This window comes from Crocodylus porosus, unplaced genomic scaffold, assembly GCF_001723895.1.
Source record: "Crocodylus porosus isolate Cpor-Errol unplaced genomic scaffold, CroPor_comp1, whole genome shotgun sequence".
In the NCBI taxonomy this organism is placed as follows: Eukaryota; Metazoa; Chordata; order Crocodylia; family Crocodylidae; genus Crocodylus; species Crocodylus porosus.
This window is the reverse complement of record NW_017728949.1, coordinates 38,123,219-38,149,695: the sequence shown is the minus strand read 5'-3', so window position 1 is coordinate 38,149,695 and position 26,477 is coordinate 38,123,219. Positions and strand designations below refer to the sequence as shown.

The 26,477-nt window shown below is 39.1% G+C and overlaps 1 protein-coding gene across 4 annotated transcripts in view; it reads left to right on the top strand.

Annotated features, from left to right (window-relative positions):
• OSBPL6 (oxysterol binding protein like 6) overlaps window positions 1-26,477 on the top strand; it is a 98,761-nt gene that overhangs the window by 25,569 nt on the left and 46,715 nt on the right. For 2 of the 4 annotated variants that reach the window (XM_019554491.1, XM_019554489.1), the window contains exons 2-9: window positions 4,728-4,823; window positions 10,168-10,290; window positions 13,359-13,412; window positions 14,946-15,059; window positions 15,189-15,359; window positions 16,029-16,161; window positions 17,539-17,642; window positions 18,614-18,706. In XM_019554491.1, coding sequence (XP_019410036.1) covers window positions 4,728-4,823; window positions 10,168-10,290; window positions 13,359-13,412; window positions 14,946-15,059; window positions 15,189-15,359; window positions 16,029-16,161; window positions 17,539-17,642; window positions 18,614-18,706 — 888 coding nt within the window. Of the gene's footprint in view, window positions 1-4,727; window positions 4,824-10,167; window positions 10,291-13,358; window positions 13,413-14,945; window positions 15,060-15,188; window positions 15,360-16,028; window positions 16,162-17,538; window positions 17,643-18,613; window positions 18,707-24,289; window positions 24,365-26,477 lie in introns of all 4 variants that reach the window. The other 2 variants (XM_019554488.1, XM_019554490.1) reach the window with 2 other exon arrangements.

Here is a 26,477-nt window from a genome sequence, read left to right as displayed (position 1 = left end):
CCCAGGTAAGATAGTTTCATTGACTCGGGGATTTTCCTCATTTCTCTCATCTGAAGCAGGTCAAAACCTGAACTTTTGGGGTTTTGTTCTAGGTGTTTAAAGGACTGAGTCACTAAACACCAATGTAGAAATAAGGCTGTGCAAAATTAAAAGGGGTGCAATAAGATATGTTTGCCAGCCTTAATTTTCCAAAGCAGATAAACAGATTTAATGTTGAGTGAAGGGAGGTCCTGTGATGGGAAAGGTGTGGAATAGGGGAAAATGCTGCTGGAGTGTATATGTATAGTATGTGTGATGGTAGGAATACTTTTGTGTTCTAGTTGTCATAAAGATTGTAAGTTGTAAAAATGTTCAGAAAATTATTCTTGGGATCAAATAGGAGGGAAGGATTGCTGGTATGGAGAAGTGGCTTTGTAAGTGACAATGCAGAAACGTCTGAATTAATCTTTAGTTGCTGAAACCTGGCCTATTGAATGTGATTCCAAAATCCCCTTGGCTAGGATTTCAGTTCTGGATTTGAAGTGAATTAAAAGGATACTGTGGCAGGAAGATGCGCAGAATTGAATAAAGGAAGGACTATTTCCCAGTATAAGGTAGGCATGAGGGTGCCAAGTGAACTAATATACCTAAAAACACAGACCATTTATTTGTTTATTCTCCTATGACTAGTTCAGGTCCAAATCCAGTAATTGTGTTGCTCCTTTGCCTTAAGTAGCCTCTTACTTCCTGCTGCTTCTGTTTTTATTTTATTTTTGGTGTCTGTTTCTTTAATAGACTGATTTTAGTAATTTAACCTAAAAATCAATAAGGTTTAGGGCCAAATTTAGTCCTGCAGATTATCAAATAAAAATGAAATTGAAAAAGCTACTTTGTCAAAAAGTCTGGTTTTTCCCCCCCGTGATTTTAAATATCTACATAGGTTTTAGCGATAACTTTGAAGACTAACATACAAAAATGTTTCTGTTAATGGGAAGTATTCTGTACTATATAAGGATCCTTTGGACTTTATCCTCACCACAGCAAGAATTTAGGTGAGATTGTTTTGAGTTGGTATATAATAGATATGACAGAAAACAATAGGAAAGGAAAGATTTAAAGGAGCGCAAATAACAGTTTTTAAAATAATGAATCTCAAGAAGGCACTTTTGTTTGAAAAGTGTCAATTTTCTTGTTTCCAAACAAACACTTGAAAGAATTAGCCTTTATTAGACTACTGTTGCTCTCAATCCAATATGTGCTTCTCTACCCAAGTGGAGCTATAAAGGCAGGGAATGAAAAAGACATGATTAAAATACATGATGGAAAATATTAATGGACATCTCACAACCAAAGGTCTGCTGGGCTTCTCCACTCTAAATACTGTGTAAAAATTAAATTGCAGTTATGTAGCAACATACTGCTTTGGCTGTTACAAACAAGACCTTTCAAACATCTGTGATAGGCAGTGTTCCAGCTCAAGATGGAAAGATCCCTGCCTGCCAGACCAAGCTGGCAGTTAAGAAAGTGGGAGAATAATCTTGGTTATGATAATCAAATATATAATCAAAGCATTTGCTACTTCTTTGAATGCGTAGACTTAAGTTTTTTAGTTTATTATCTCAAGTTGATGTCACGTATAAATGTATAGTTTCAGAGGTTTCACTAGGAAATTTTACCATTATTTTAGCTTTTAAAGTGCTAAACTCCAGTCAGCACATTAAGTTATATACTACATATGTAGGAACTTCCATTAGCCCAGCAAAACAAGTACACAAATTTTGGTTATGTGTAGCTTTGGGCTTTAGGCTAGCAAGGATTCGCTTATATCTGATAAACTAGATTTACAAGCCACAGTTGCCAGAGGTCTTGGTGATCCCTGGAAAGGGGGCTGGTTACACAGCGCTGCTTCTCCTCTTTGTTTTTAGCTGCTAAATGATATTAAAAGAAACTGCAGATGCATTAAGTACTTTTCTTTTCATGTGGCTTATTAATGTAATTGTCACAGGGATGTTTTGTGAGCAGCATAAGAATGAGGGCAGTCTGCGCACCTTCCCTCCTATTTCTAATAGCAGTTGTAAAAAGTGGAGGTTCCTGAGATGGCTTCTCTCTCAAGATATAATTTACATGATGGAAAAAATATGAGAACCCCTATGGTATAAAGGATGAAGGATGATCTTATTAAGACAATGGAATAGAGTTTGGAAGAGCTGGTTTCAGTTTTTGACTGCCATAGCTTCTCTGTGACTGAAAAAACTGTTTCTTTATGACTGAGTTTCCTATCTACAATTCAGGGCAATGGTGCTATGGTAGTAGAGGATGGGTACAGTCTTAAGTTAATTTAAAGTATTATTTAATTCACTGAAGATTCATTAAACAATTAACTAAATTCTTAAATTCTTCAGGTAGCTCAACTTGAAATAGATGGAGACGTTTTATATGGTAGATGCTAAGTGCAACACAGACATAAATTGAATTTAGCTTTCACAGCTAAACTTCCTAATCACTAACTAAATGTACAAACAAACCTGAAAATCCTCTTAAGCAGAAGCTTAAAACTAAATCAAATGCTGTATGTAGCAGTAAAAAGAGAGCCAGTTTTAAATGGGTGTGTTTTTTGAGCATACATAGTCTCTTTTTAGAGCCTGATCAAATCCCTGCTACGTATGAGCCTCTGGATTAGGGTGTTGGATCAGGTCTTCAGCATTGTGTTTCCAGGCTGATCTGTAGCACGTAAGTAGAGGGAATAATTTATCATTAGGCTTTGAGAAATTCTAGATGAAATTCCATTCTCTTTGGCCACAGCAACAACTGAAGAGCAAAAAGGGCCAAGCTACCACAGGTAGTAGAGGGGAACAAATTGAAAAAGAATCAAATGCTCATCCTTTAATTCAATAAGTTGCTTATCTATGTTAATAGTTTTTAAGTAGGCATTTATTAAGACAGAATCTGTAATTGTTTCATAGTTTGTGAAAAAACAAAAACAGACACTGAAAACATGTATTTTTTTATATTTTATTTCCCAAACTGCAACACTTCCTCAGAGGCATAACAGAGTAGTTTTGCACCTGGGTTTCTACATGCAGAACAAGCCATGTGTTGTGGTTCTGGGAATGTGATAGAGATGTCTTCAGTAGTTCTGGCCTCTTGTAGCCCTTCCGCTCCATGACACGGGGTAGATTCTGCAGTCCTCCCATAAGAGACAAGGCTGTTCTTGTCCTTACCTCTGTTGCTGAGGGAAGAGTAGGAGCCAGATTCTTAGGGATGTCACAGCAGGATGTTCTAGACAAAATACCTAGGAAAATATGTGTACGAATGGAAATGCAAAAGGTACAGGCATGGTTCAAGGTTTGGGAGACTGTTGCTCTGAAGTTCACAATAGGACTGATGGCTAGGAGCAGATGGGATGTACCTGGTTAATATATTATTTTTTTCCTTTTCAAGATTTTAAAGAAAGTAGGAAGTAGCTTTTTAATTTACTCTTGTATCCAAAGATCTGTCTGCACCAATATGCACTCTTCTTATTTGGGGAAATTATTTTTAAAAAACAAACAAAAAAACCCACCTGCCTGACACCGTATGTTTTGGTTAATGTTAAAGATGAAGCGTTATTCATGGATTTATAAGGGTATATGTGCATGTTTCTAATTGTGTTCCTTTATAAGCACAAAGTCATCTGAAGAAACTATTTTGTTGTACTCATTCTGTGAGTTAAGTTTCGTGTGAGAACATACTACACTAATTTTTTCATTACCTGTCAGTTTCTACTCTCACTTACGCTGATGGAATCTCAGCCTCCAGTTGGCATAAACAGACTTAACTATCTTTTTCTAAAAAGGTTATCCTTCTCACAGAATGTTTTCTTGGAATAATTTGCTTTTTTGTAAATTAGGGATGAGTCCTTACATATGGCGGGACCAACAATAGAGTACTACTTGTATAAAAAAAAAAAAAGTCAGTCTTGCCATGTTATGGTAGAACTCTTATCAATTTATGTGGGAGAACGCGATGAAATCTTATCTTAAAACAAAATGCAAATACGAACAGGCAAAAATTAGCCATGTTTCCTCTGAGGAAAAAAATGCTGTTTGCTTGCAAAAATGTACTTTAAGCTTTGCTGAAGAACAAAAAACATTTTTTGATGGAATTGTTAAAGGTTTAACTTGCTTTGTTATATTTGTGGTGTTTGTTGGGAATAAGGTTATATATCCTAGAAGGTTATTGTTAGGTTAGTTAGTTCACAGGGTGGTTTAGAGATGTGCCATGTTTGTGAAGTGCTAAAGATATTAGTAAATTTCACATGCACCAGTGGGAAAATGTAATCTATGTTGCTAAGAGTACAGGTATTTCACTTTGAAATTTTTATGTGTAAGAGAAGTTGAGGTAGTATTCTTCCTTTTCTAGCATTAACAATTTCCATCTTTTTTCTGAGTAAACCTAAGGTAACTGATCTAGGAAGCGGTAATATTGAATTAATGTAATACTAGATAATGTTGCAAAGAAAACCGGGCATCTGTCTATACTGAAAGAATAAAAAAAAAAAAAAAAAAAGGAATTGTAATACAGAAGTATCAGAAAAATCATGTAGCGCCACCATGCCTGTATACATTTAATTTTAATTTGGCTGGTTACAGCAGTACCCAGATATCTATACCTCTTCCATAAAAGGTGTAACTATTCATTAGTTCATACATTTTTCAGAACATGTTCTGTAATTGGGAACTTATTTGGGGTTTTTTTGTTTTTTTTAGAGTGTTCATATTTTGGAGCGGAAGGCTTCATCTGGAAGTACTGATCAATCTATAAGCAAGCAACTACTGGAAACAGATCCTGTCTCTCTATCAAAGGTAATCAAATGAATCTGACACCTGTGTTTCAACCTTCCATACTTCTGTAATAAAGGCTTTAACTATCAACTTTTTCATGCTGGCTTTAGTAGCTGGGCTATCAAGTATGTTCCGATCGTAGCCCTACAGTTTCTGGTTCCTCAAATGCAACTGGATTCAAGTATACCTTAACACATTGGAAGAGATTATTTTTGGTAGAGTTTTTAGTAACAAAATTGAAGGTTTTTATTTCCTTTCATTTCAAATGGAAGATATCACCAAGAGCAAGTACTCAAATTGGTTACTAGGAATAGTGTCCTAAATCACTGGTAAGAACTGGGGGGTGGATTTAGTGTGGGGGTGGGGGGGCACTGATGCATTTGCACCTGCTCCCTCCTCCACCTCCTTCCCCCTGCTTTGATTCCTGTTCTACCCAGAGTTTAAAACCAACTCCTGGCAATAGCAACAGCATTTCTAGTCAGGCAGTGCCGAGGGAATCAGTTGTTGTTTCATATGTGATGATGTACCTCATCATCTACTTCCCATTTTCAAAATTCTAGATCTGTCCATGCTGATGATGTTGTTCATAAAAACACAGCAGTTTTGAGATTCTCCTTTATTAGGCAGTTTTAGCAGGGGGAAGTAGTTTTACTATGGATGGCTAGGACTGCCCAAAAAGTCTTGGTGGAGACCTGTCTTCCAGGGTAGTATTGGCTAATACAGCTGCAGAGGCAATACACACAATCCCTGGAAGAGGGGATTTTTGGGTGTATAGCTTTACAATAGACCTCTCTCCGGTTGACTTTGAAGAAATATTGATAAACTCTGGAAGGACTGCAAATACACCTGGGAATCGTTGTTTGACAAGGGCATTCCAGCCATATCACTTTTACTCCAGTCACACTTCTCTTTTTTCTCTCTGTTTGAGCACCTGGAGGGTGGAGATGGGGATAGAGTGGTACAAGAGCCCTTTTGGTAGTTTCCCATTGGATGTGCACAGATTATATTGAGCCTCACTGCAAGAATCAGGATTAATGGTCTGATTATGGACTTTTTGTACCAAATATATATCTACCCATACCGCACAGGCAGTCCTTGACTTGCAACGTTTCGAGTTACAACGTTTCGCACTTACAGCGTTTATAAATTGACACACTATTTCAACTTTCTGACATCAGTTTTGAATTTACAACGCTTGATCCGATACGATGCGATGCAATGCCATGCCATGCCAGTAAACAAGTTTGCTGTATCACCCATCTCCCTGGAGAACATCTGTCCAAACTTCCTTGGACACTTTCTTTGAGAAAGCAGACAAGAACCTGCAGCCAAGACTCCTGAGAAGACTCCAGCCAAGAACCCTTCAAAAAGTTCAACCAAGAGCCCTTCAAAAAGTCCAGCAAGGTCACCTCAAAGAAGGCCTTCCAGATCAATATGATTGCTATTTACAGTATAAATATATTCAAATACTTATCTATAATTGATCGAGTACAAAATTCTGGGGTATTTTTGGTGAAAATATGGTATCGGGCCTCGGTTCAGAAAACAATCCCCCATTATAACATTGTTTCTTATGAGAAAATTGGTTCTGAGTTGCAAAGTTTCGACTTAAGACATAGTTTTCAGGAACCAATTGTGTTGTAAGTCCGAGGGCTGCCTGCATACATATATGTATGGGTTCTTGTTGAAAAGTACTTCTTGCTGATGTGACCTTGGAGATAAAAGATATTTCCCTACAGCTAATCTTGTAAAGTAGAAATTAGTGCTGTAGAGAATCAGTAGATACAGGTTTAGAAATTCTGTACTTAACTCCTCAGGATTGGTTTAAATCCCCACCCCCACCCCAACATGTAAGTGTGTATTAAGGAGAAATTTTGCAAAATAAGAGTTTGGTGATGGGAGAAGAAGGAAGAACCATCCCAAAGTAAGCATATAAAAACAAACTGCTGCTATTCCTCAAAAAGTATGCTACACACAGGCAAGAACTGAGACATTCTAGTTAAAGTTTCTGTAGAGAAAGCTGAACTAGGAATACACTTGCAAGAAGAATTGCTTCTGTTATTGCTTTTTTGTTTAAATGAGTAGTATTTGACCTTTTTTCCCCCAGCGAGCCATATGGATAGTGCTTGGTGCATGCTGATCCAGGTGGTGGTCCTGGTCCAGCACTAGGGGAGGGCATGGCAGGGACCACTCTGGATGGACCTAGTGGGGCGAGGGGCATGGCCTTGGCCCAACCTCGCCCTGTGTGGGGAAGGGGGCATTACCTGACCCCAAAGCCACCCCAGGGGTTGGGGGATGGGGGCAGGAGGGAGAGGGATGGAGGTATGGCCTGGCCCCAAACTGGCTCCAAGGGTGGGGTGGAAGGGACATGGCAGCCCTAACCTGGCCCCATGGGAGGTGGGAGGTAGCATGGCCCAGCTCTGACTTACCAGGGTGCGTGGGGTTTGGGGATTTGGCAGTGGGGGACAGTGGCTGTACTGATTACCACTACTCCCCTGCTGTCAAATTTCCCAACCCCTGGGGAGCCCTCTGGACTGGACGCCATTGCTCCATGGATTGCATTTGCCCCACAGGCCAAGGTTGAGCACCCCTGGTTTAGACCACTGTTTCTTAACCTTGTTTTGCTTTAAAGTAAAATATTTTTGTGATATGCAACACTTGCTGTAAAATTAGGGCTCTAGAAAATCAGTGATAGCTGGTAAAAGTATAAGCATCCAAGAAGTGCCTTACTGGGTCCGTCTAGCTCAGTGACAGTGGCAAGTGGCAGATGCTTTAGAGGAAGAGTATATGAATAGAACACATCTAGAGTGATTCTTCCCTTCTCATACTGCCCCTGGCAAAAACCATAAAACTCACTTGAGTGCATGTTTTGAGTGGTTGACAGGGAATACGTTTCTTCCTTCAGATTATTGTATATTTTTAGTGCCTTTTGACCTTCCTTGTCCTCTGATTGCCTTTCATGATTCCATTCAGACAGACACACAAGTTGAGAAAGCATTTTGTTTACTTCATAATGCTGTTGTTATGTTTAAGCAGAGCTTGCTGATCAGAGTGGCCATAAATTAAAGGCAATACCCTTACAATCTTTGCACAGAGCCCTCATATTTTTTATTTTCTTTACTGCCTTGTTTCCAACATAGTGTGCCAGAATTCTGGTTTGAATCATGTATGTCAAGGATGTCAAACTTATCTGGCTTCACAGACTGAACGAGTGCTTTGGTGCTTGTCCATTTACCTCCCTCCCCTACCGTGCTGGATCCAGTACATGCAGTGCCTACCAGTCAGTCTGGGGTTGTGCTGCACCCAGTACCTATGCAGGCTGGTATGAGATGCACACCTCATGTGGTACCCACTCAAGCTGGTCCAGGACCTGTGCTGCACATGGTGCCTGCCCTGGACCAGGGTAGGTACTGTGTGTGGCAGAGTCCCAGATCCACTGGAGCAGTTGCCACGTTCAGTTTAGTTCTGGTTGAGCCAGAGAAGGTGCAGCATGGTCCCAGGCCCTGAATATGGGGCTGGTCCAGTCCATGCCATGTGCTGCATGCAGCACCAGTGGCTAGATGATAGGGCTCTACAGACTGGATTTGGTCTGCAGGCTGTATCTTTGACACCCTTGCTGTAATCATAATTCATGATGACTGGTAAAGATGACTGGGGGGAAGTGGATTACCGACCTTCAAACAGACATAAATATGAGGAGAACTAGTAGAGTACATACATTAAGAAATGATATAGAGCACATCAATTGAATCCTCATATTTACATTTCTTATATTGCAATGATATTTTACAGTAGGAAATTTTTAAAGAAACTACATTTTTCCTAAGGCATAACTAGCTTGTAAAACTCTGGAATAATACATCATGGAAGGAAACACAGAGTCTAAAGTGGTTAAGAAGGACTTGTCTGGTCTGGTTATCACATGCTGTATAGCTTGATTATTAGTCAACCCCAAAATATAAATTCACCGTGCATTTTAAGGTTCAAGTTAAGGAAAAATAGATTGGTACATTTTAGCACATGTGCTTTGATTTTCAAATATTTTAAAATTTAACATCAGACATTTTTAGTTTGGGGGTAGAAATTTTTATGATCATTCATCTTTTCTGGATAATAAATAGAAAGGCACTGTGTTGTAGGGTGGAGGAGAAAGTGTGTTATGCTGAATTGTTGGCAGTGGTGCGTATGACCCTGTGCACATGCTTAAATCAGTGGAAAGTTGACTGGTCCCACATGTAAGTTGATTGTGACTTTTCTTCTTTTTGAGCAAAAGCAGGGCAGACCTAAAATTGGAGAGTCAATAATCGGCTATTTTAGATTTTTTTTTTTACACATTCTTTAGTAAAGTTTGGCTTTGACTGCTGTCAGGGACAGGAGACTTGACTGGATAGACCACTGCCTTGATCTGCTCTGGGAATGATGAACATGTCTACACTACAGACTTGCCATCCCAGATATTAGTGTCCTCAAACATGCTTCACTGCTCTATTGCTGTTGACAGTGTTCATCACTCCAGCTGCAACACAGTGCAAAACTGAATGCTGCTTTCAATTCAAGAGGTAGCCCCTGCAGATCCTTACAGCAGGTTTGAATGTGTTGCTGTCTCACAATAAGTTTGCACTGTATACGTGTCCTGTGTTTCTGGGCAAACCTGCTAATGTGTGCCCATAATTTACCCATGAATGTGCTTTAGTTCTTTGCATAATACAGTATTTCTAGGAGAAAGAATAATCTGTATAAGGGTTATTGAGTGGTGACTGCTGGTAAACCCAGAAGTGTAACATGCAGACCATGTCCTTGCCTCCTTAACACTGTAGATCTTGCCATGAAGTGTTCGCAGAGAAATACCTGTACAGTTTTCTCAGTGGTCAAAACTGGAAGAGACATCTTTTGTTCTGTGCTTCTGCTTCTGTGTACAGATTTGCTAGAGTACACATCCTGATCACAGACTTTGACTTGATTCCCATATTATACTTAGCGTGAATTGCCAGCTCATAGGGCACAGTCCCATCTTGTTCAAATTGGAATGTACAAATAAAATTAAAATTATTGCCTGAGTTAATGGGTCAGATATTTTAAGAGCCCACTTGTATTTCATTGCCTGAATAAGGGCCAGATTTCCTGAAGATGCTCAAAACCTAGCAGTTCCCAGTACTCATGGCCATGTTTGGCACAGACTAACATCCTGAGCTCTTTTGAAAATCTGACTACATATTTTGATGCCTAAATGATTGCTGAGCTCATTTGAAAGTCTGTCTCCCAAGCATGTGTTGAGCACTTGAAAAACTGAGCCAGGTAATATGGGTAGTTTCATAAGATATACATATTATTATTACATGATAAATGTGTTTTATACTTTCCTCAGGAGCCTGACAGCTGGGAAATTATAGAGGGACTGAAGATCGGACAGACTAATGTCCAGAAGCCGGACAAACATGAAGGTTTCATGCTGAAGAAAAGAAAATGGCCTTTAAAAGGTTGGCACAAGGTAAATATCTCATAGAAAACTCAAGGGATTATAAGTCTGAGCAATTAAAAAAAGATGTGGAGAAAAACTTAGAGAAAAAATTGTACTCTTGGTGCGTGCATGAGAGCACGCATGGACGTGCACACCCCCCCCCCTTATATATCTCCACACCTATATATTTGTGTGTATGCATGTATTTTCCCCTCCTGAGGATGTGAAGTGTTGGTTGTATACACAGCCTTACAGCCTCCAGTTTAGATTACTATAGTGACTTCTACATACCATAATGATATACTTCAAGGCCAGTTTAAAGCAATAGATAGAGGAGCAGGTATTTAATTGCTTGGAAGAATTAACTATATAATAACTAACACCTCTTCTTCATATTATTGATTTCTAAATGTTTACCAAAGTGTTGATTTTGACAAAATAAAGCTCTACCAGTAAAACTATCTCATATTGCCTCCACTGCACAATGCTTCATGGAAACAGAAATAAACTAAGGGGATTTTGAAAACTTCATATTTAAATATTTAGGACTGGGCAAGATGTTCTTAAGGGAGAGCTATTATTGTGGAATTTGCTTCCCTTTCGCCTGCAAAAAGTATAATGTAAAATGCTTATCTCAGGTGGATCTATAATTGTGTAAGCAATGGTGTGGCATTATCTTGAGGAGGCAGACAGTTAATTCTTATTGGTTGTGTGTGTTTTAATTGTTAAATACCTATGTTGCCAAATAATCACGTGTGCTAGGATGGGCGTAAGATATCCTGTCATTCAGCTACCAGTTGCTCAATTGGCTTATATGGCAACCTGTTATATAAGAGGTGGCCATATGAGAAGTAGCCATATGGCTACCTCTTGACTGAGAAAGTGCTGTCAGAAGAGGAGAGCTGATAAAGAAACAACCTAATGGGATGAGTAAGAAAGTGTAGCATTAGGCAAATTCCTTTATCTTGATATGCCAGGTTAGTCTCCCTTGCACTGGTATGTGTAATTTTAAGGGACTCCACCAGATTTAGTTTAAGGAGTTTACTTGACTTGGTTTATACATCACTGCTGAAGGAGTTTGTGAACCACCTTCCTCACATGGGTAAACAATTACTCATGCTGATAGTTGATTGTGAATGTGAGTGTCTTAGAGGCAGGGCATTCATGATCTGGCCATAGGTCTTTATCTGTTTTACATTTCACGTACAAATATGACCTCAATTTGTATTCCAGGATTGTGGATTCTAAATACCATTTTAGGGTATTGTCTGTATAATGTGCAGCCTCTGTAGTAATGCTATAGAGTGCACTTGTATGAAAATTCACAAGGCAGTAAGTGCAATGCGTGCTGTATCAGTAGTCCACAAGTGATAGCCTAATAGTTATAGCCTAATTTTCTGCATGTTGCACAGGCCATTCTTAAGGATCTCAAAGTGTTTTGGTAATATAACAGTATTTGGAATATTAAAATCAATGTATTACTTTAGGTAGCTCAGAAATGCAGCAAGCTGAGGAGTGAAATTCTCCAAGTGTTCCTCTGCAAAGTTCAACGTTACACAACTGTTAGAATAGGAAATGAAAGAACAATACTTTATTCAATCAAAAATTCAGGGGAACCGTAGGAACCCTAAATTAGATGACACTAATATGACTATTCGTACAATGCTAAGGGATCATTAGTGACCATAAGTAGTTAAAGAAAACATGTTTTCATGTCATTCAAGAAATGATATTTCCAGCAACATGGCATCTTCTCATACCATGTGAGACATTGGTGCCACCTGCTGAGTCATTGAAGCACCATCAGCAGCTGTTTCCAGATATGTTTTCTCCAAATACAGACCTTGTCCATGCTGATAAGAGTTAACAATCTTACAACACAAGAAGTGTGTCTTTCCTTTCCATCTGTGATTCTTCAAAGGGTTTGTCCAAAGTAGGATAAAATGTATTTTTTTTAATCCATTGTTTAAAATGCAGTAATATACAACTTGTCCTTCTTGCACAGGATTTTTAAAATGAGTCGGGGCCTGTCTAGGCTAGTCTGTAAAGAAGTGATGTTAGCATGTGCTAACGTGACATGTTTTAAAAACCTATTTCAAGGCTGTATCCAGCCCATAAGCAGTTAAAACCTTGTTCAGTTCTGTCCCATTGACAGTCTGTGAGTTGCAGCATCGCCAGAGCTCATACTGCCTGTGGTGATGTCAGCAACAGGGGAGGTCTTGTGCTGCCCACATGATGGTGAGGGGGGAACAGGGATTGTATGGGCCACATGGCAAGGGTCCTGGAAGCCCATGTGACATGTCCATTCATTGTGTGGCTTGGCACCTGCAACTGGTGTGGCATGCAGCCCCTGGCCACTCAGAAGTTGGACAGCTCTCACCTACTTAATATTAAGTGTGCACAGGTTAAGTTAGCTTAGTTAAGGCCCGGGAATCCTCCAGACTTCATCTTGACCAACAGGGGGATATTAAAGTCCACTCTAGTTTGTCTTTAATACAGTTTCAAAATGTGTTAATTAACACATGCCAATAACATATCTTCTGTCCTAGCCCAGACAAATCCTCAGACCTGCTCTCTGCCTATCCCCTGCAGTGGCTGAGGTTATGTCTACCCAGCAAAATCAAGGTGAGATTGTAGCACAGAGAGTTATACCTATGATGGACGTAATTTAGCTAACCCAAGTTACAATTACAATGAAGACATAGGATCACAACAAACATCCTCTGGGTCCGTAGAGAAGTTGTAGTCTAGTGACTTTTTTTCATCTGAAACCCATACCATCCTATCTTCACTGATTTTGTTAAAATGGTATGCCAAAACATCAACCTTATGAACTGAAAGTAAGAAATTATCCTGAAATACTGATTATTCCTAAGACAATTTGTGGGAACAAAGTTTGGAAAAGGAAAGAAACCTATCTTTGCTTACAAGATGTTTGGTGCCAAAAATAAATGAATGCAGGTAATGATGTTTGTAGTACTGGGTGCTGATTACTAAAGGCTGTGGAATAGCAACTGTTTCATAGATGAGTTATTTTACATAGTTAAAAAGCTGTTTGATCACTAAGAAGACACTGTCTCTTTCTTTTCCCACTGCAGCGTTTTTTTGTCCTGGATAATGGCATGTTAAAATATTCAAAGTCACCAATTGATGTAAGTATAACTGAAGTATACCTGGATATTTAATCCATTGTTAAAGTTGGATCAAAAGCTGAGCCTACTGTGTGATTAAGTCTCATTTGTATGCTTTGGGAACTTAAGGTAGCACGAAGCTGAGTATTGTGGCTGATGGGTTCAGAATGGAGCACACTGCTTTTGTGGCAGAGTTCTGTGCATGTTCTGCATGGCTTGAGCCCTACAAATGAGAGGTGTAAGGCCAGGGGTAGCTGCTTCTCCTTACAGTGTTCTTCCTAATAATCCTGCATAAACTGGTGTCATTGCAATGCTATCCCACTTTACTCACTTACCTTCCCTACACCTTTGGAGTGTGGCTTATGAGGAAACCAGGTTAGTGCACAAGGCATTGTTCAGGCTTTGAGAAATGAATCTAGCCACCTGTGAATCCAGTATAACCTGAGTGTCAAAGCTGGAACAGCTCCAGAAGAGGAAGGAATCTCTGCTGGTAGAAATTAAGTTACCAATATCCTTCATGGAAAATAATACATGGGAGGGAAGACTTGGTTTAAAGTTACTCTTTTTTATTCTGACGTAAGATAGATCTAGGTTCGTTACACCACTGAAGAGCAAATTCTGTTCACCTAAGGTCCCTAATTAAAACAGTCACAGACACAAAAAAAGCATATAATTAAAACCTGGTTGGCCACAGTTTTTAAGGAGTATTTTTCTATCTGGTATACAATTAAAGTATGATGGGTGAGAAATTAAGACTAAAACTATGTCCACTGAAACTGCCAGCTTATGCCTGTGGCCTCTTTTTAACCAATTCAGCAAGTTAATTACATAGATAATTGTTCTGAATATTACTCAAATACAGCTTCTACATTTCTTTTCAAATGTGATACATTGTAGATGCTCCAGTTTCTTGGAGTTAACTAACATGCATTTTTAGGCCAATTTCTGTCCTTCACTCCATGTTTTTAGTAAGAGTGTCTTTCTTTAGCTGAGAAATGTGTGTATGAGTAAACTAGAATATGGTAAAGATCTGTTCCAGAGAACAAATTTCCCTTCACTGACTTGTGTGAAAGTCCAGAATGTATGAAATAGTAATTTATTTCAGAAAGTGCCTTGACTGATTAGCTCTTTACGATAATTTTTTAACTCTTTGCTTTTGATGTTAATAAAAATCAGTAATTCAAAGTAATGGCTTTGTCTCCCTGCAGTCATCTTGTGGAGGTACTATGGCTAGCTTTAAACCATCTAATTGGGGGACTGACAGCAGTCTAGCTGTGGCAGGACAGAGTTCAGGTTGCACTTATTTACCTTGTTTCCTCGTGTACCTTTTAGTTGTACCATTGTATAAGCCAGCAAGGCTGTTTATTGGAATTGACCCTATAATGAGCTGTCCTTGAAAGAGATTCTCTTTCTGTAAACAAACGAGGAATCCTGCTTGACTATACTGTTTAACATTAAAATCTTCTCTACTGCCACAGCACTAAGCATATATTCAGTTAGAGACAGTAAAGAAGGTTTTGATATTGCTAATTTCTTCACGTCTTCTGATTACAGATACAGAAAGGCAAGGTACATGGAAGCATTGATGTTGGTTTATCAGTTATGTCAATTAAAAAGAAAGCTCGTAGAATAGACCTCGATACAGAAGAGCACATATATCACTTGAAGGTGAGCAATAGTGAAACCAATTTTTCTTCTCTTTTCATTAATAGGCAAATGTTTAAATAATAGGTACAAGGGATGCAGGGAACCATGATATCTTTCTGAATGTCTTGTTGACTCTGACCCTTCTTTTAGGTGAAGTCCCAGGACTCATTTGATGCATGGGTGTCAAAATTGCGCCACCACAGATTGTATCGTCAGAATGAAATTGTAAGATCACCAAGAGATGCTAGCTTCCATATATTCCCTTCAGGCTCTACTACAGAATCTTCACCAGCTGCTAATGTTGCTGTATTAGACGGAAAGGTATGTAGCATCCCTTCTCTGGAAACTTAACTTAAAATTAATGTAATACTTATAACTGGCAGATTTCCTGATGAGTACTGCTGGTACATGCTGGTGTGGCTTGCCAGAGAAGGATCATCAATGTGGGTACCACCACTGCAGCGTTCATTAGTAGGTCTTCTTTACAGATCCCAGTAGAGCACTAAGCTTCCCATTAAAGCCATGCATACTTTCCTTAGCCACCAGTGACTGATTTGGCCTTTTATTGTTGTATAATGATTGCCTTCATCAAAACTGTTTTTCCTCCCAGTTGGTCAGCAAGTACTATTTCTTTATGGTACCTCATGTTTCCTTTACTGTTGTAAAATGATGCATCTCAAGGCTTGAAAACTGGTTTCTTGTATGCCATTTAAATTCAAGTATACAGTCTGGGACTTCAGAGTAGAAAATGTAGACTGTCAGTCATCGGTATATCCAGTAGTGTAATAAGGGGGCAGGGAAGACCGGGCAGGGGCAGCAACCCCGGGCATCACCCTTGTGTCAGGGTGGGGCAGGGGGTTGGGGTGGACACAAACATAGCACTGCAGCAGTTGGTGCTGCCCCAGGTGTCACATGGCTGCCTGCGTCATGGAGCTGCCTGCCTTTGCCTCTGTGTATATCAGCACATTTTAAATGATCTTGTTGTTTTAGGTACAACAAAATAGCTTCCCATGGCAATCTCCTATACCATGCAGTAATAGCCTTCCTGCAACATGTACTACTGGTCCAAGCAAAGTAGCAGCTTGGCTACAGGACTCAGAAGAGATGGACAGATGTGCAGAAGGTCAGTCTCACCTGTGCAAGCCCTTCTTTACAAGAGAGATTTCTTGTTCATAAACAATAAAGAACAACTAAGATGGTTAAAAAATATATATATATATATCCCTTTAAAATGATTAGTTATTATCATTGCATGTATCATGTTTGGCTTTTATTTTTTTATTATTTAACAATCCGAAGGAATAAACTAGGTCACGCTCTGCCTTTTCACCCTCAAGTTGATCCTCAACCAGGGTGCCCACGCAGCACCCTGCAGTACTTTAAGTCCTCTCAAGGGTGCCATGCAATATTAGCACTGGGAGGGGTACAAGCATGATTTTCAAGATAGGAATCCATAATTTTAAAAACATTCTGACCTGTTGTGGTCTTTTTGAGTTCTTTGCAACAGGGCAATTGCTCTATTATTTTTCCATAGTCAAAAAGCAAGTAAAAGCCAAGAGCTGGCATTTTTCTCTGAGGTACTTTGAAGCCTACAAAGGTTGGGAACCACTGATCTAGTAAGATGAAGAAGTGCTCAGCATTTCTGAAAATCAGACTACTTGTTTAGGTGCCAAAGGCAGAATCAAGTACCTAATTCTGAGTACTCTAACTTCAAGATTTAGCCTTGTTGTTCATCTAAAATTTACTGCATCAAAAGCACTAGACGAAATACTTATGGGTTTTTCATCTTTAAATAATATAAATGGCATAGTTTTACTTTAATTCACTTCAGTCTCCCAAAACATGAAATACAGTAAAAAGCAGAAGGAAAACAGGAAACTCTCACTCTTGATCTATTACTGTTCTTGGTTTAGACTTTCTGGCTTTCAAATAGCTTCATATGTCTAACAAAGCTTAATGGCTGGCAGAATTAAATATGCAGTGAATGAAATGACTGGTAAATAAAGTAATTTGGAAGAATAACAGGTAGTGAGGATCACTTTCTAAAGCGAGTTAATCAGCCAGTATCATTATAAATCTGATACCTAATAAAGATACTTAAATCTGAGTGGTTGGAGTCTTATAAGCAAATATAGGCCAAGTTCCTGCCAGTGCTTATCTGCATGTTCAATGTAATGCACATGCATAAGTGTTGGCAGGATTGGACCAGAGTTGCAGTAGACCCTGCTGACATATGGGAGCAGAGAAGACCATGGCTCCCTGCAGGCTGCACAGGAAGACGGAGAGCAGCCTTTTCTGGTGCTCCTCCTCCTTGTCCCATTATGCAGAAGGATGAAAGTAACAATAGGTTTATAATCCCTCATTATGAAAACTAGACAGGATCAAGAAGCTAATGCCAGTCTTTGTCTTATAGTTTTGTGGTTCCGCTGACATGTGATACCATAGTAAAAAAGGTCACTGAGCCAAAGTACCTAATATGTTTTCTTTTCATATATATTAGACCTTGCACACTGCCAGTCAAATCTTGTGGAACTTAGCAAACTTCTTCAAAATCTAGAAATACTACAGAGAACTCAGTCAGCTCCAAACTTCACTGACATGCAGGTATGTGTATTTGTAAAACTGGTTCAGTTGCACTCATCATTAGACACCTACAGGTTTGAAGCATTTTTCTCTGTATGTTAGGGGATATGCAGAGATACTTTTAAGTCAGACTAGTTTGTGTTCTGGAGTTAATAGCCACACACTTGTATTTTGGACTGTACCAATATAAACTGTGAAAAACATGTTTCTGATAAAAGATTATTTTATTAATTAGTGGCTGGTTTTGGTTATGTCCTTTGTTTAATCAGGGTCAAAACTTGCTGAGAATAGAAATAAAAATAAAAGTAACATCAAAAGTATGCTCAGTTTTGGCAGTTGGCTTTGTAAAGTCCATTTACATAACAGTAAAGTTTAAACTTTAAAGGGGAGAAGAGACCCAAACCAGCAGGTTGTCAGATCTGCCTTGTGCTTTTCCAGGAAATTGTGAGAGTTGCTCATGCTCAGCATTCGCGTTAAGTTGATAATTGGAAAAGGAAGAGGCCAGATGCTGTACCAAACATTTGGTGATTTTTGTCATGGACTTCAGTGACAGCAACAAGTCCATAATTCTGGCTCATTTTTACTTGGTCCTTACTTATGTAAAACACTCTTTGAATGCAATAGGGATGAAGTTATGACCCCACTGAAGTGAAAGAAAGTGTTGCCATTGATTTCAGTGAGGCCTAGTTTTCACTCAGTAATAAGAGTAAATGGTGAATAAGGATTTAGGATTTGGCCCTAAATATTATGTGCTAACAAAATATACTTAGAATATTGTTATATATAGTCAGCTCTATGCAGCCAGTTTTTTCTAATGTAAGTGGTTTTACATTAGTTTATACTTGGACCCTACTGAGCATGAGAGATGTCATTCTTTCCTTACTCTCTTATTTATGTATAACACTATGATTCTTTACTAACTTACTGTTGTCTGTGTCAGCTTTGTCAACTTAATAGTGCCTTGTTGCTTTTAACCTATTTGTATAATGTAGGCTAACTGTGTAGATATTTCAAAGAAAGACAAGAGGGGCACAAGACGATGGAGAACAAAAAGTGTCAGCAAAGATGCAAAAATACAGCTTCAGGTACTGAATTCATGATGTTTTCTTTTCAATCATACTTTAGATTAACTTTCATATATGAACCAAATATATAAGCTGTGAGCAGGAAAGCAATTGATTCAATGTCCTGGCTCTTTTATAACTGATTATTTGAATTAATTCACATTTGGTTACTCAAATCTGAGAGATAACCATAAAAAAAAGTATTGTTTTTACTTGCACTGATATGGAAACAGTGTCATCTAGAGAGAGAAGCAGAGACTGAATGCCAGTCATTCAGAATGCAAAGAAGGTTAGTGATGCTCTATTTAATGTGTATCTACAACAGAGAACAGCTGAGTTGGAGGCATAAAAATGAAATAGAAAATTAGAATTAAATATTTCACAAGTCTAGCCCTGCATGAGGGAATTTTACTGGTAAAAATTATTTCCTAAAGTTCTTAAAGGTGGAAAAATCCAGTCTGTGAAGGAAATAATTAAATAACTCATTGTATGCAATTTCCCCTTTGTTATAATAGAAGTATAAGAACATTCTGTGAGAGATTGAGTACTGACTGAATATTTCACGCTTATGCTGCCATCAGCTTCATTATGCCTTATTTTGATTTGTTTAAAGCAATTGTGGCTTCTGGGGCCTGATCCAAAACCTCTCTTGCCTTAGCAGTTTTCCAGCACCAGGTACCAAAGGCCCATGGATAGTGTATACCAGTCAAAATGCATTGTTTGCTGCCAAATAGATGCCAGTGTTAGAATAGTAATTCACCCTAACAGCTTTTGCTACAATTAAGTACTTTGAAACTAATGTGAACTTCAAAAACCTTTAATTTTTCCCTTTGAGTCACAATTAAGGAGGTTTTTTTGCCCATATAGACTTGCTGGTCAAAGTGATGCAAAAGATAAAATAATGAAATTTAAATGATTGCAGTTGGTAAAATGAACTGTATCATTTCAGCTGTCAGACCTGGTAAACACAAAATGCCTCCTTAGTAAATATTTGAAAATGGGTTCAGTCATGTATTAATATTTATGAAACTAAGATTTATATTGATTGATGACATTTCTCATTACTTTATCACAGGATCATTGTCATTTGGGGCCGTAGGTTTCCCCTGCTTTTTGACGGCACAATAGGAGCAAAAGCTCAGGGGGGGAAATTAAAAAGGATGCTAAACCTGACTAAAGGGGAAGTGGAGCTAATAGGGCATGCTTGAATAAAGACACTCATCTTGAATTAAGAAAACCCCTTTACACAAACTGCTTGGGCTCTCTGAGTTCTAGCGTAAGAGAGAGAATCATAAAGTAGCAAACACATAAGATGTATTCTCTTACAAATTCATGCAGTTGCAGCCTTAATTTGCTCTGAATTACTTGCATCCATTTTTCAAAATGGATAATATGCTATTACCAGCCAGAGAGCCATATGACAGCACATCTTTGAGTGAGTCACAAAGGGATCAGTGCAGATGCATGTCTTTCTGTATGAAAGCCCTGAGACCTACTGGGGTACCTCTAGACTTAATACAGCATCTGGGAAGGACTCTGTCTGTATCTTGGCACCATACACACCAAGTAAAAAGCCTGCAAGAAGCAAGAGGCAGGTTCCCAATCCAGGTGCAGCCTTTGGCCACCATAGAGAATTCTGGGCTGAGGCTCCTGCACAGTTTGGTATAGGAGCATGCTGAAGGTACAGCTAAGCTTAGGAAGAGTCCATTACACACACTGCTGAGACCATTTTGACATGTTCTGAAAGCCGTCCTTCCAGAGATGGTGTTGTAACTTGGAGTAGTCTCCCAGGCTGCCCAAGTTATGATGGGAGTGGTCTCAGTCCCAAAATAGTTCAGAAGTGAGAGAAAATTGTAGTGGTGAAAATTTATAATTTAGAGATGCTCCCTAATGTAGAAAAGATGGGAATTGGGAGATGGCTCCTCAGTGAGCAGCAGTTAGTTAGAGACAACAAAGGGTCTGTAGAGGTTGCTCCGTAATCAGAGTTTCTTGCTTAGGTCTTCTCATTCATGTATGTCTGTTTATTGAATGTAATGATAACTACAGACACAGACTTGAGATAGTTCAGGATGTGCTTTTTGAGATGCATCTCTGGGAGGGATAGCACAGAATCTGACCTGTTTTGCCTAGGTCGCACCCTCTGACTCTACCAAACTCAGCAACCCTTTTGCCCTATAGCACTGGAAACCTGCAGTGCCTATACACACACTCAGAGCATTACAGCATGTCTGTAATTACAGTGTGTCAGAGCAGACTCGGTTAACAAATGTGCTGGAGTGTGGTAATTATTGCACTCCAGCCAGCCTCCACGTCTTGTGTGTCTGCATCCCCGCTCCTCACAATGGCGGTGGGGGTACCTTATCTAAAGCACATTCCAAGTGCAGAGATGCTGATACGCAAGATACTCTGGGCACTTATTGTACATTGCAGTCAGAAGGGGAATAGAAGCTTTGTGCAGTCTGCTAGTTGGACAGTGAGTCTGTCCCCCTGCCCAACAGGGAAAGGTCCAGCCTTACGTGTGTTCATTAACTACATTTCCACAGTCTCCTTTTTCTGCTGGTTCCGTTGTCTTGTAGAACTACCTGGGAAAGGGCTCATGTTTTCTTAGTTACAAAAATAAAAGCATTGCTAGGAGCAGTAGTTCTTTTCGAAGTGCTAACATACTAAATCTGTAATTTCAAATACCTGTATACCATTGTGTTTTCCTTTATAATAGTTGTTTGAAAACATTTGTGTAGAATATTTGCATTTCAGGCAATGCTGCTTCTCTAAAGGGTCTGCGGCAGAGCTGGGATTAAAATGCAGGAGTTTTGGATTCACTGTCCTCTGTCTGCCCTGCATGTGATTGTCTTAGACTTCATGGAGTCCATTACAGACTCTCTCTTTTAGATTTGTGTACTCTGGTCTGTTCCTGTAAATAACATTGCTTTGGTTGTGTTCTCGCTAACATTCGTTTCTGGAATGTGAACTCTTTTAAGTCTACATCAGAATAAATGTTTTCCCTGTGAAACAAGTCTTGTTGCTTGCTTTAGTTTCTATAAAGACTTCTTTTTTTATCATTTTAGGTTTGAGTCCTAGAAATATTCTTCCATATGCTTAATTTTGCTCGCACAAAGAGTTCAATTAACTACAATGAAAATACTCCCATGAAAAAGTTAAGCATGCATATAAGAGACTTCCTCAGCCTGACAAAGGGTTTTTAAACCCGAAAGCTTGCTAAAATTTTTTTTTTCAAATATTTAAGTTGGTTAAATAAAAGATATCACATTCACCCAAAGAACCTTGTCTGCCTTATGAATGGAGGGCTTTAGTTTTGAACTGTTTAAATAACAGTATTGTCTTGCAAGGCTTTGCTCTTCTCATGAGCACAGAGCCTATTCAGTGAGCCTGGTCTTTTGAGAAAGGACTACTTGCCCTAAGAGAAAATTTTCAGAAATAGCAAATTTTCCCAAGATTTCTCCAATGAAAAGTATCTGCAAGTGTTGTGGATTTTTTTAAGGCCAGTTGATGTATTTTTTGACCCTCCTTTTAATGACACTTTTTTTTTGTGCAGAGAAGCTTGGTTCTGAGAATTCTTTTGTGTTCTGGGTAATTCTGTAATTCTCACAATGGGCTAAGCATTTTCCGAAGAAGAAGACTGAAGCGTTTACCAACCAGACTTCCATTCTTAGTGCTCTTAAGTTATTTTCTTAAGCTCAAATTAGCAAAATTGCAGGCTCTTTTTACCCATAATTATTTTAAAAATAGAAAAAATATTCCTCTATTTTGTAAACGGTATTGTCTGCTAGAAGGTCAGCTTGTTATAGTGAAGCCATCTGGAACAATGGAACCAAAATGAAACAAACCTTCCATCCACAAAGACTGCTATATAACTCCTTCTATACACACTATAATGAGTGTTACAGTTACGTATATGCTACTTAGGGTATGATTTCATATACTGATGTTACTTTTTAATGTACTTTTGAGTCCATATGGAGAGTAATTCACATTTTAGTAGTGTTCCTCTGCATCCAAACATTACATGTTTCATGTATCGAAAACATTATGTTATTAATTAAAAATGATAAAAGAATATTTTGCTGGATGTAGAATAGACTCTATTGTATACAGGGCAAGGATGCTGCTGTAGAATACAAAGAGTTTTAAAGTAACTCATATTACACAGCCTTTGTTATAACCTGTAAAAACTTGATTAATTAAAGGAGAATGTATTTAATTCTGGGGTTTTGAAAAAATATGTTTGATACAGTTACTGCTGTGCAGGTGTCAGAATTTGATTATAATATGTTTTCCCTCCCCTTTACTTCCTGACTGATAATGGGATCCTCAGACATTTCTCCTTCTACACTTGACAATACTGCCACTAGTATCAACTAGATGGTTTAAAAAGCAGTTGTCTTTTCATGCACATGACTTGCTTTAACATACCAGTCTAACTTGACTGGTCCAAGGAGTGGGAAACTTGAATTAATTCCTGAACTCGGGAATTCTATAGTGTAAATGCATACAGCATTGCTTACAAACATTGAGCTGAGCTATTATTTAGTTTATTTTGAATAAATTAAATTGTGCATAGCTCTGAAACATTATGATACCCGAAAGTGGAGGAGATATGGAGGAGTCCTCACACAGTTATTTATTAGCAGTATATACTCCTATATGAAGGAATTCAAGTTTTCTAACCTTATAAAATCCTGCGATTACCTTCAAGTGATGACAGTAATCAGACTTTAAGGAGAAAGACTTGTGATGGGTACGGAGACTCACCATTGTGTAAGGTTTTCTTGTCTCTGGTGCAGCTTTATGATTCTTAAAAAGTAATTTAGAGTCGGTTAAGTTGAGCATCTACATACATTTATGTTATCAGGACTGTCCAATTTCTGAGCAGCCAGGGTTTGCACGCCTTGGTGGCTGCATGCTTTGTGGGCTGCAGTGACATAAACTATAGGCCATTTGGACCCCACTCCATGTGGGTGCCACAGCCTCATACTCGGCTCCCCAGCTGTGGGGGTCCTCCACCATACTGGGCTGTGCAGGAGCCCTAGGCCATGCTGCACCACCCTGCTCCCTGAGGCAGGGGCAGGAAGTGGAAGCCACAAGAGAGAGGGTAAACCTGAAGTCTTTGAAGAGGGATGGTGGGGAGCCATGCCCAGGTGGATCCCTGGGACTGCAAATTAACCCCTTGCAGGCTGCATGCTATCCCAGGGCCACCACTTTGGAAGATAAAGTGACCCAGCATTTAGTTCTCAGTTTGTTTCCTACCATCCCATAGCATTCTTTTGTTTTGGTATCTCATAACTGCATTATGACTATGAAAAAAATCTATTGTTCACTTTTAGTAAATACATGGTAGTCTAATTCCTCCAGAGATAATTTCATGAATTAAATAGTTGTTTAAACCCCTGGCATACATGCATGAGAACATATGATAAATTCTCAGAATGTTTATGCCATTAAGCTCTTTACTGTTAAGAAACAGTGAAATTAAAATTCAGTTAAAGACTCTCCCTCTCCCTTCTCTGATCATCTTTCATCCTCCCACAAACCATCATCCCTTCCCTTCTCTTTTCTATTCCCTTCTCTTCTCACATTCACTGTCAGGAAGGGCCAGCGCCGAAGGGTCAGTTCAGCACAACACGACGCCGGCAGAGACTAGCAGCTGCAGTGGCTACAACAGTGAGTGGATTTAAAATCAAGAGAGAGTTTTAAAGATGGGAAGCTGCATAACTTGAATATGTAACAACAGTACTGAAAAGAGCACTTCCACCTCATAGAGATGTTCTTGTTACTCATGTTCGGCTGGATCATTTGTGAGTGATGAGGGTCGTCCCTGATACATGAAAATAAATTCCAGGGGCTTGGGTCCCATCTCACTTAACAATGGTTATATATCAGTGTTACCCCATTGTATGAGGAAGGAGTAATTTCTTGCAAGGCAATTGTAAGTGATTTAGAAGTAGGTCTTTACTGTGTATATTTACAGCACATTCTATATATATGCATAGCATAAACAATAGAAAAGCAACCATAAAATTCAAGGCTGTAGTTCCATCAAGGGATTTCGATAACAGCACACCTCAAGACAACAGAACTAAGATGGCTTGTATTATTTGTTGTTGAGTTTAGTAATATAAAATTAGCTTTTTCATCTGAAACACTTTTTGTTTACATTTCATAATCCCAAAAAGTCATATTACTACCACTAGAATGTATAACTGTAATAGTTGTATGAATGCTTGACATGAAATATGGGGCTGGGCAATCAAAATGAGAGCTACTAATTGAAAAACAGGTATTATTTAGTAAAGTTAGCATCCTGAGGCCAATTTTTAGCTTCAATCTCTAAAGTAAAGTATATCCTATTGAAGGGAAGCCTAAGACTAATCCATATGTATTGGTATGTATTTGGAAAAACAAAAACCTGTTGATCCATATATAGTAGGAATATGTAGCTAAATTAAAAAAAGAAGGAAATCGGTTTGCCAAAGGTGAAGACTTAGCTTGGAAAATATACCCTTATCTAGCACATGTATCAAGCTTCCTCCCCTGGCCAAAAAGCAGCCTAACTTCAAAACATACTGCTTCTTCCCTAGATTCTTCTGACATGGGCCTGAAAAATCACAAAAACAGCAGATAAACCAATGCTTCTCATCTGCATATTTAGGTTTACTCTCAAGAGCTTCTGTGCTCCATAAATAAGCATGGAAGCCTGAAGAGCAACAACTGATTCAAATGCAAATTCTCAGAACCAGTGTGAGTTTCAGAGTTACATATTTATTTAAGTATTAATGTAATTTATACCATGTCCTATCCAAGAGGGTCAGAGCAACTTACAGTGAACAAACAACCCACGGACAGAATTCCTCAAACAACCTCTCCTCTTCCTTTCCACAGCCCCCCAAACTCTTCCACCGATCCTGACTGCACCTCCCAACCGACACTTACATCCAGCTACAAGAAACCCTCCCCTGCCTTTTCCTCAGGGGAGATTCCCCTCTACCCCCAATGTCCCCTCCAAACCCACACCCCTTCTCCTACAGAAGAGCTGTGGCTGTCTCTTCTCAATGCCCCCCCCAAAAACACACCTAACTCCTCCTCCTTCCCTCCCAAATACAACACGAAATTGCAAAGAACCCTAGCAAAAAAAATAAAAGAAAGACCTTGCATCACTGCTGAAGGGCAGTGTCAAAAGGCACCCTTAAGTGTCACCCACCCAGGGAGGTCTGCCAGTAGGTCCTTTTCCATGCGTTTGGGCTGCCAAGATGATGCCTGAGCTGGGCCCCAGATGGGAGGGAAATCAAACTGCTAATAAAAAAGAACATAGCTTGATTTCCTAATGTAGACAGTAGTTGAAGGACTATTAAACCTCCAATAAAATAGTTTACAGGCTCTTTGTTAAACCAGTTAACAGAGACTCACTTCAGCGTCTCTGACTGGGCTCACTTGTAAACAAACCTGCAATATAAAATGTCTTTACACATTATTAAGTGGATAAACTGCCACACCTAAGTTTCATTTCACATTGGTATCAGCAGTGTGAGTCCCCACTTAGAAATATAACATGTTCTGTAAAGAAGATTGAATACACTTAGAGGCCTCAGCATGTTAGTGGGAGAACCTGCCTGTAAAGGCCTCTGGTGAAGACTGCCACTTGTTCTGCACACACTGAAGGGGTTGCCAGTGCCCTTGACCACAATGGTTGGTTGCCTTGTCTCCTACCTGTCTTGAGGGAGTAAATGGTCCCCCACTCTTCCTAAGAGCAGCTGTTCTCTATTGCAGCGGTGGTGGG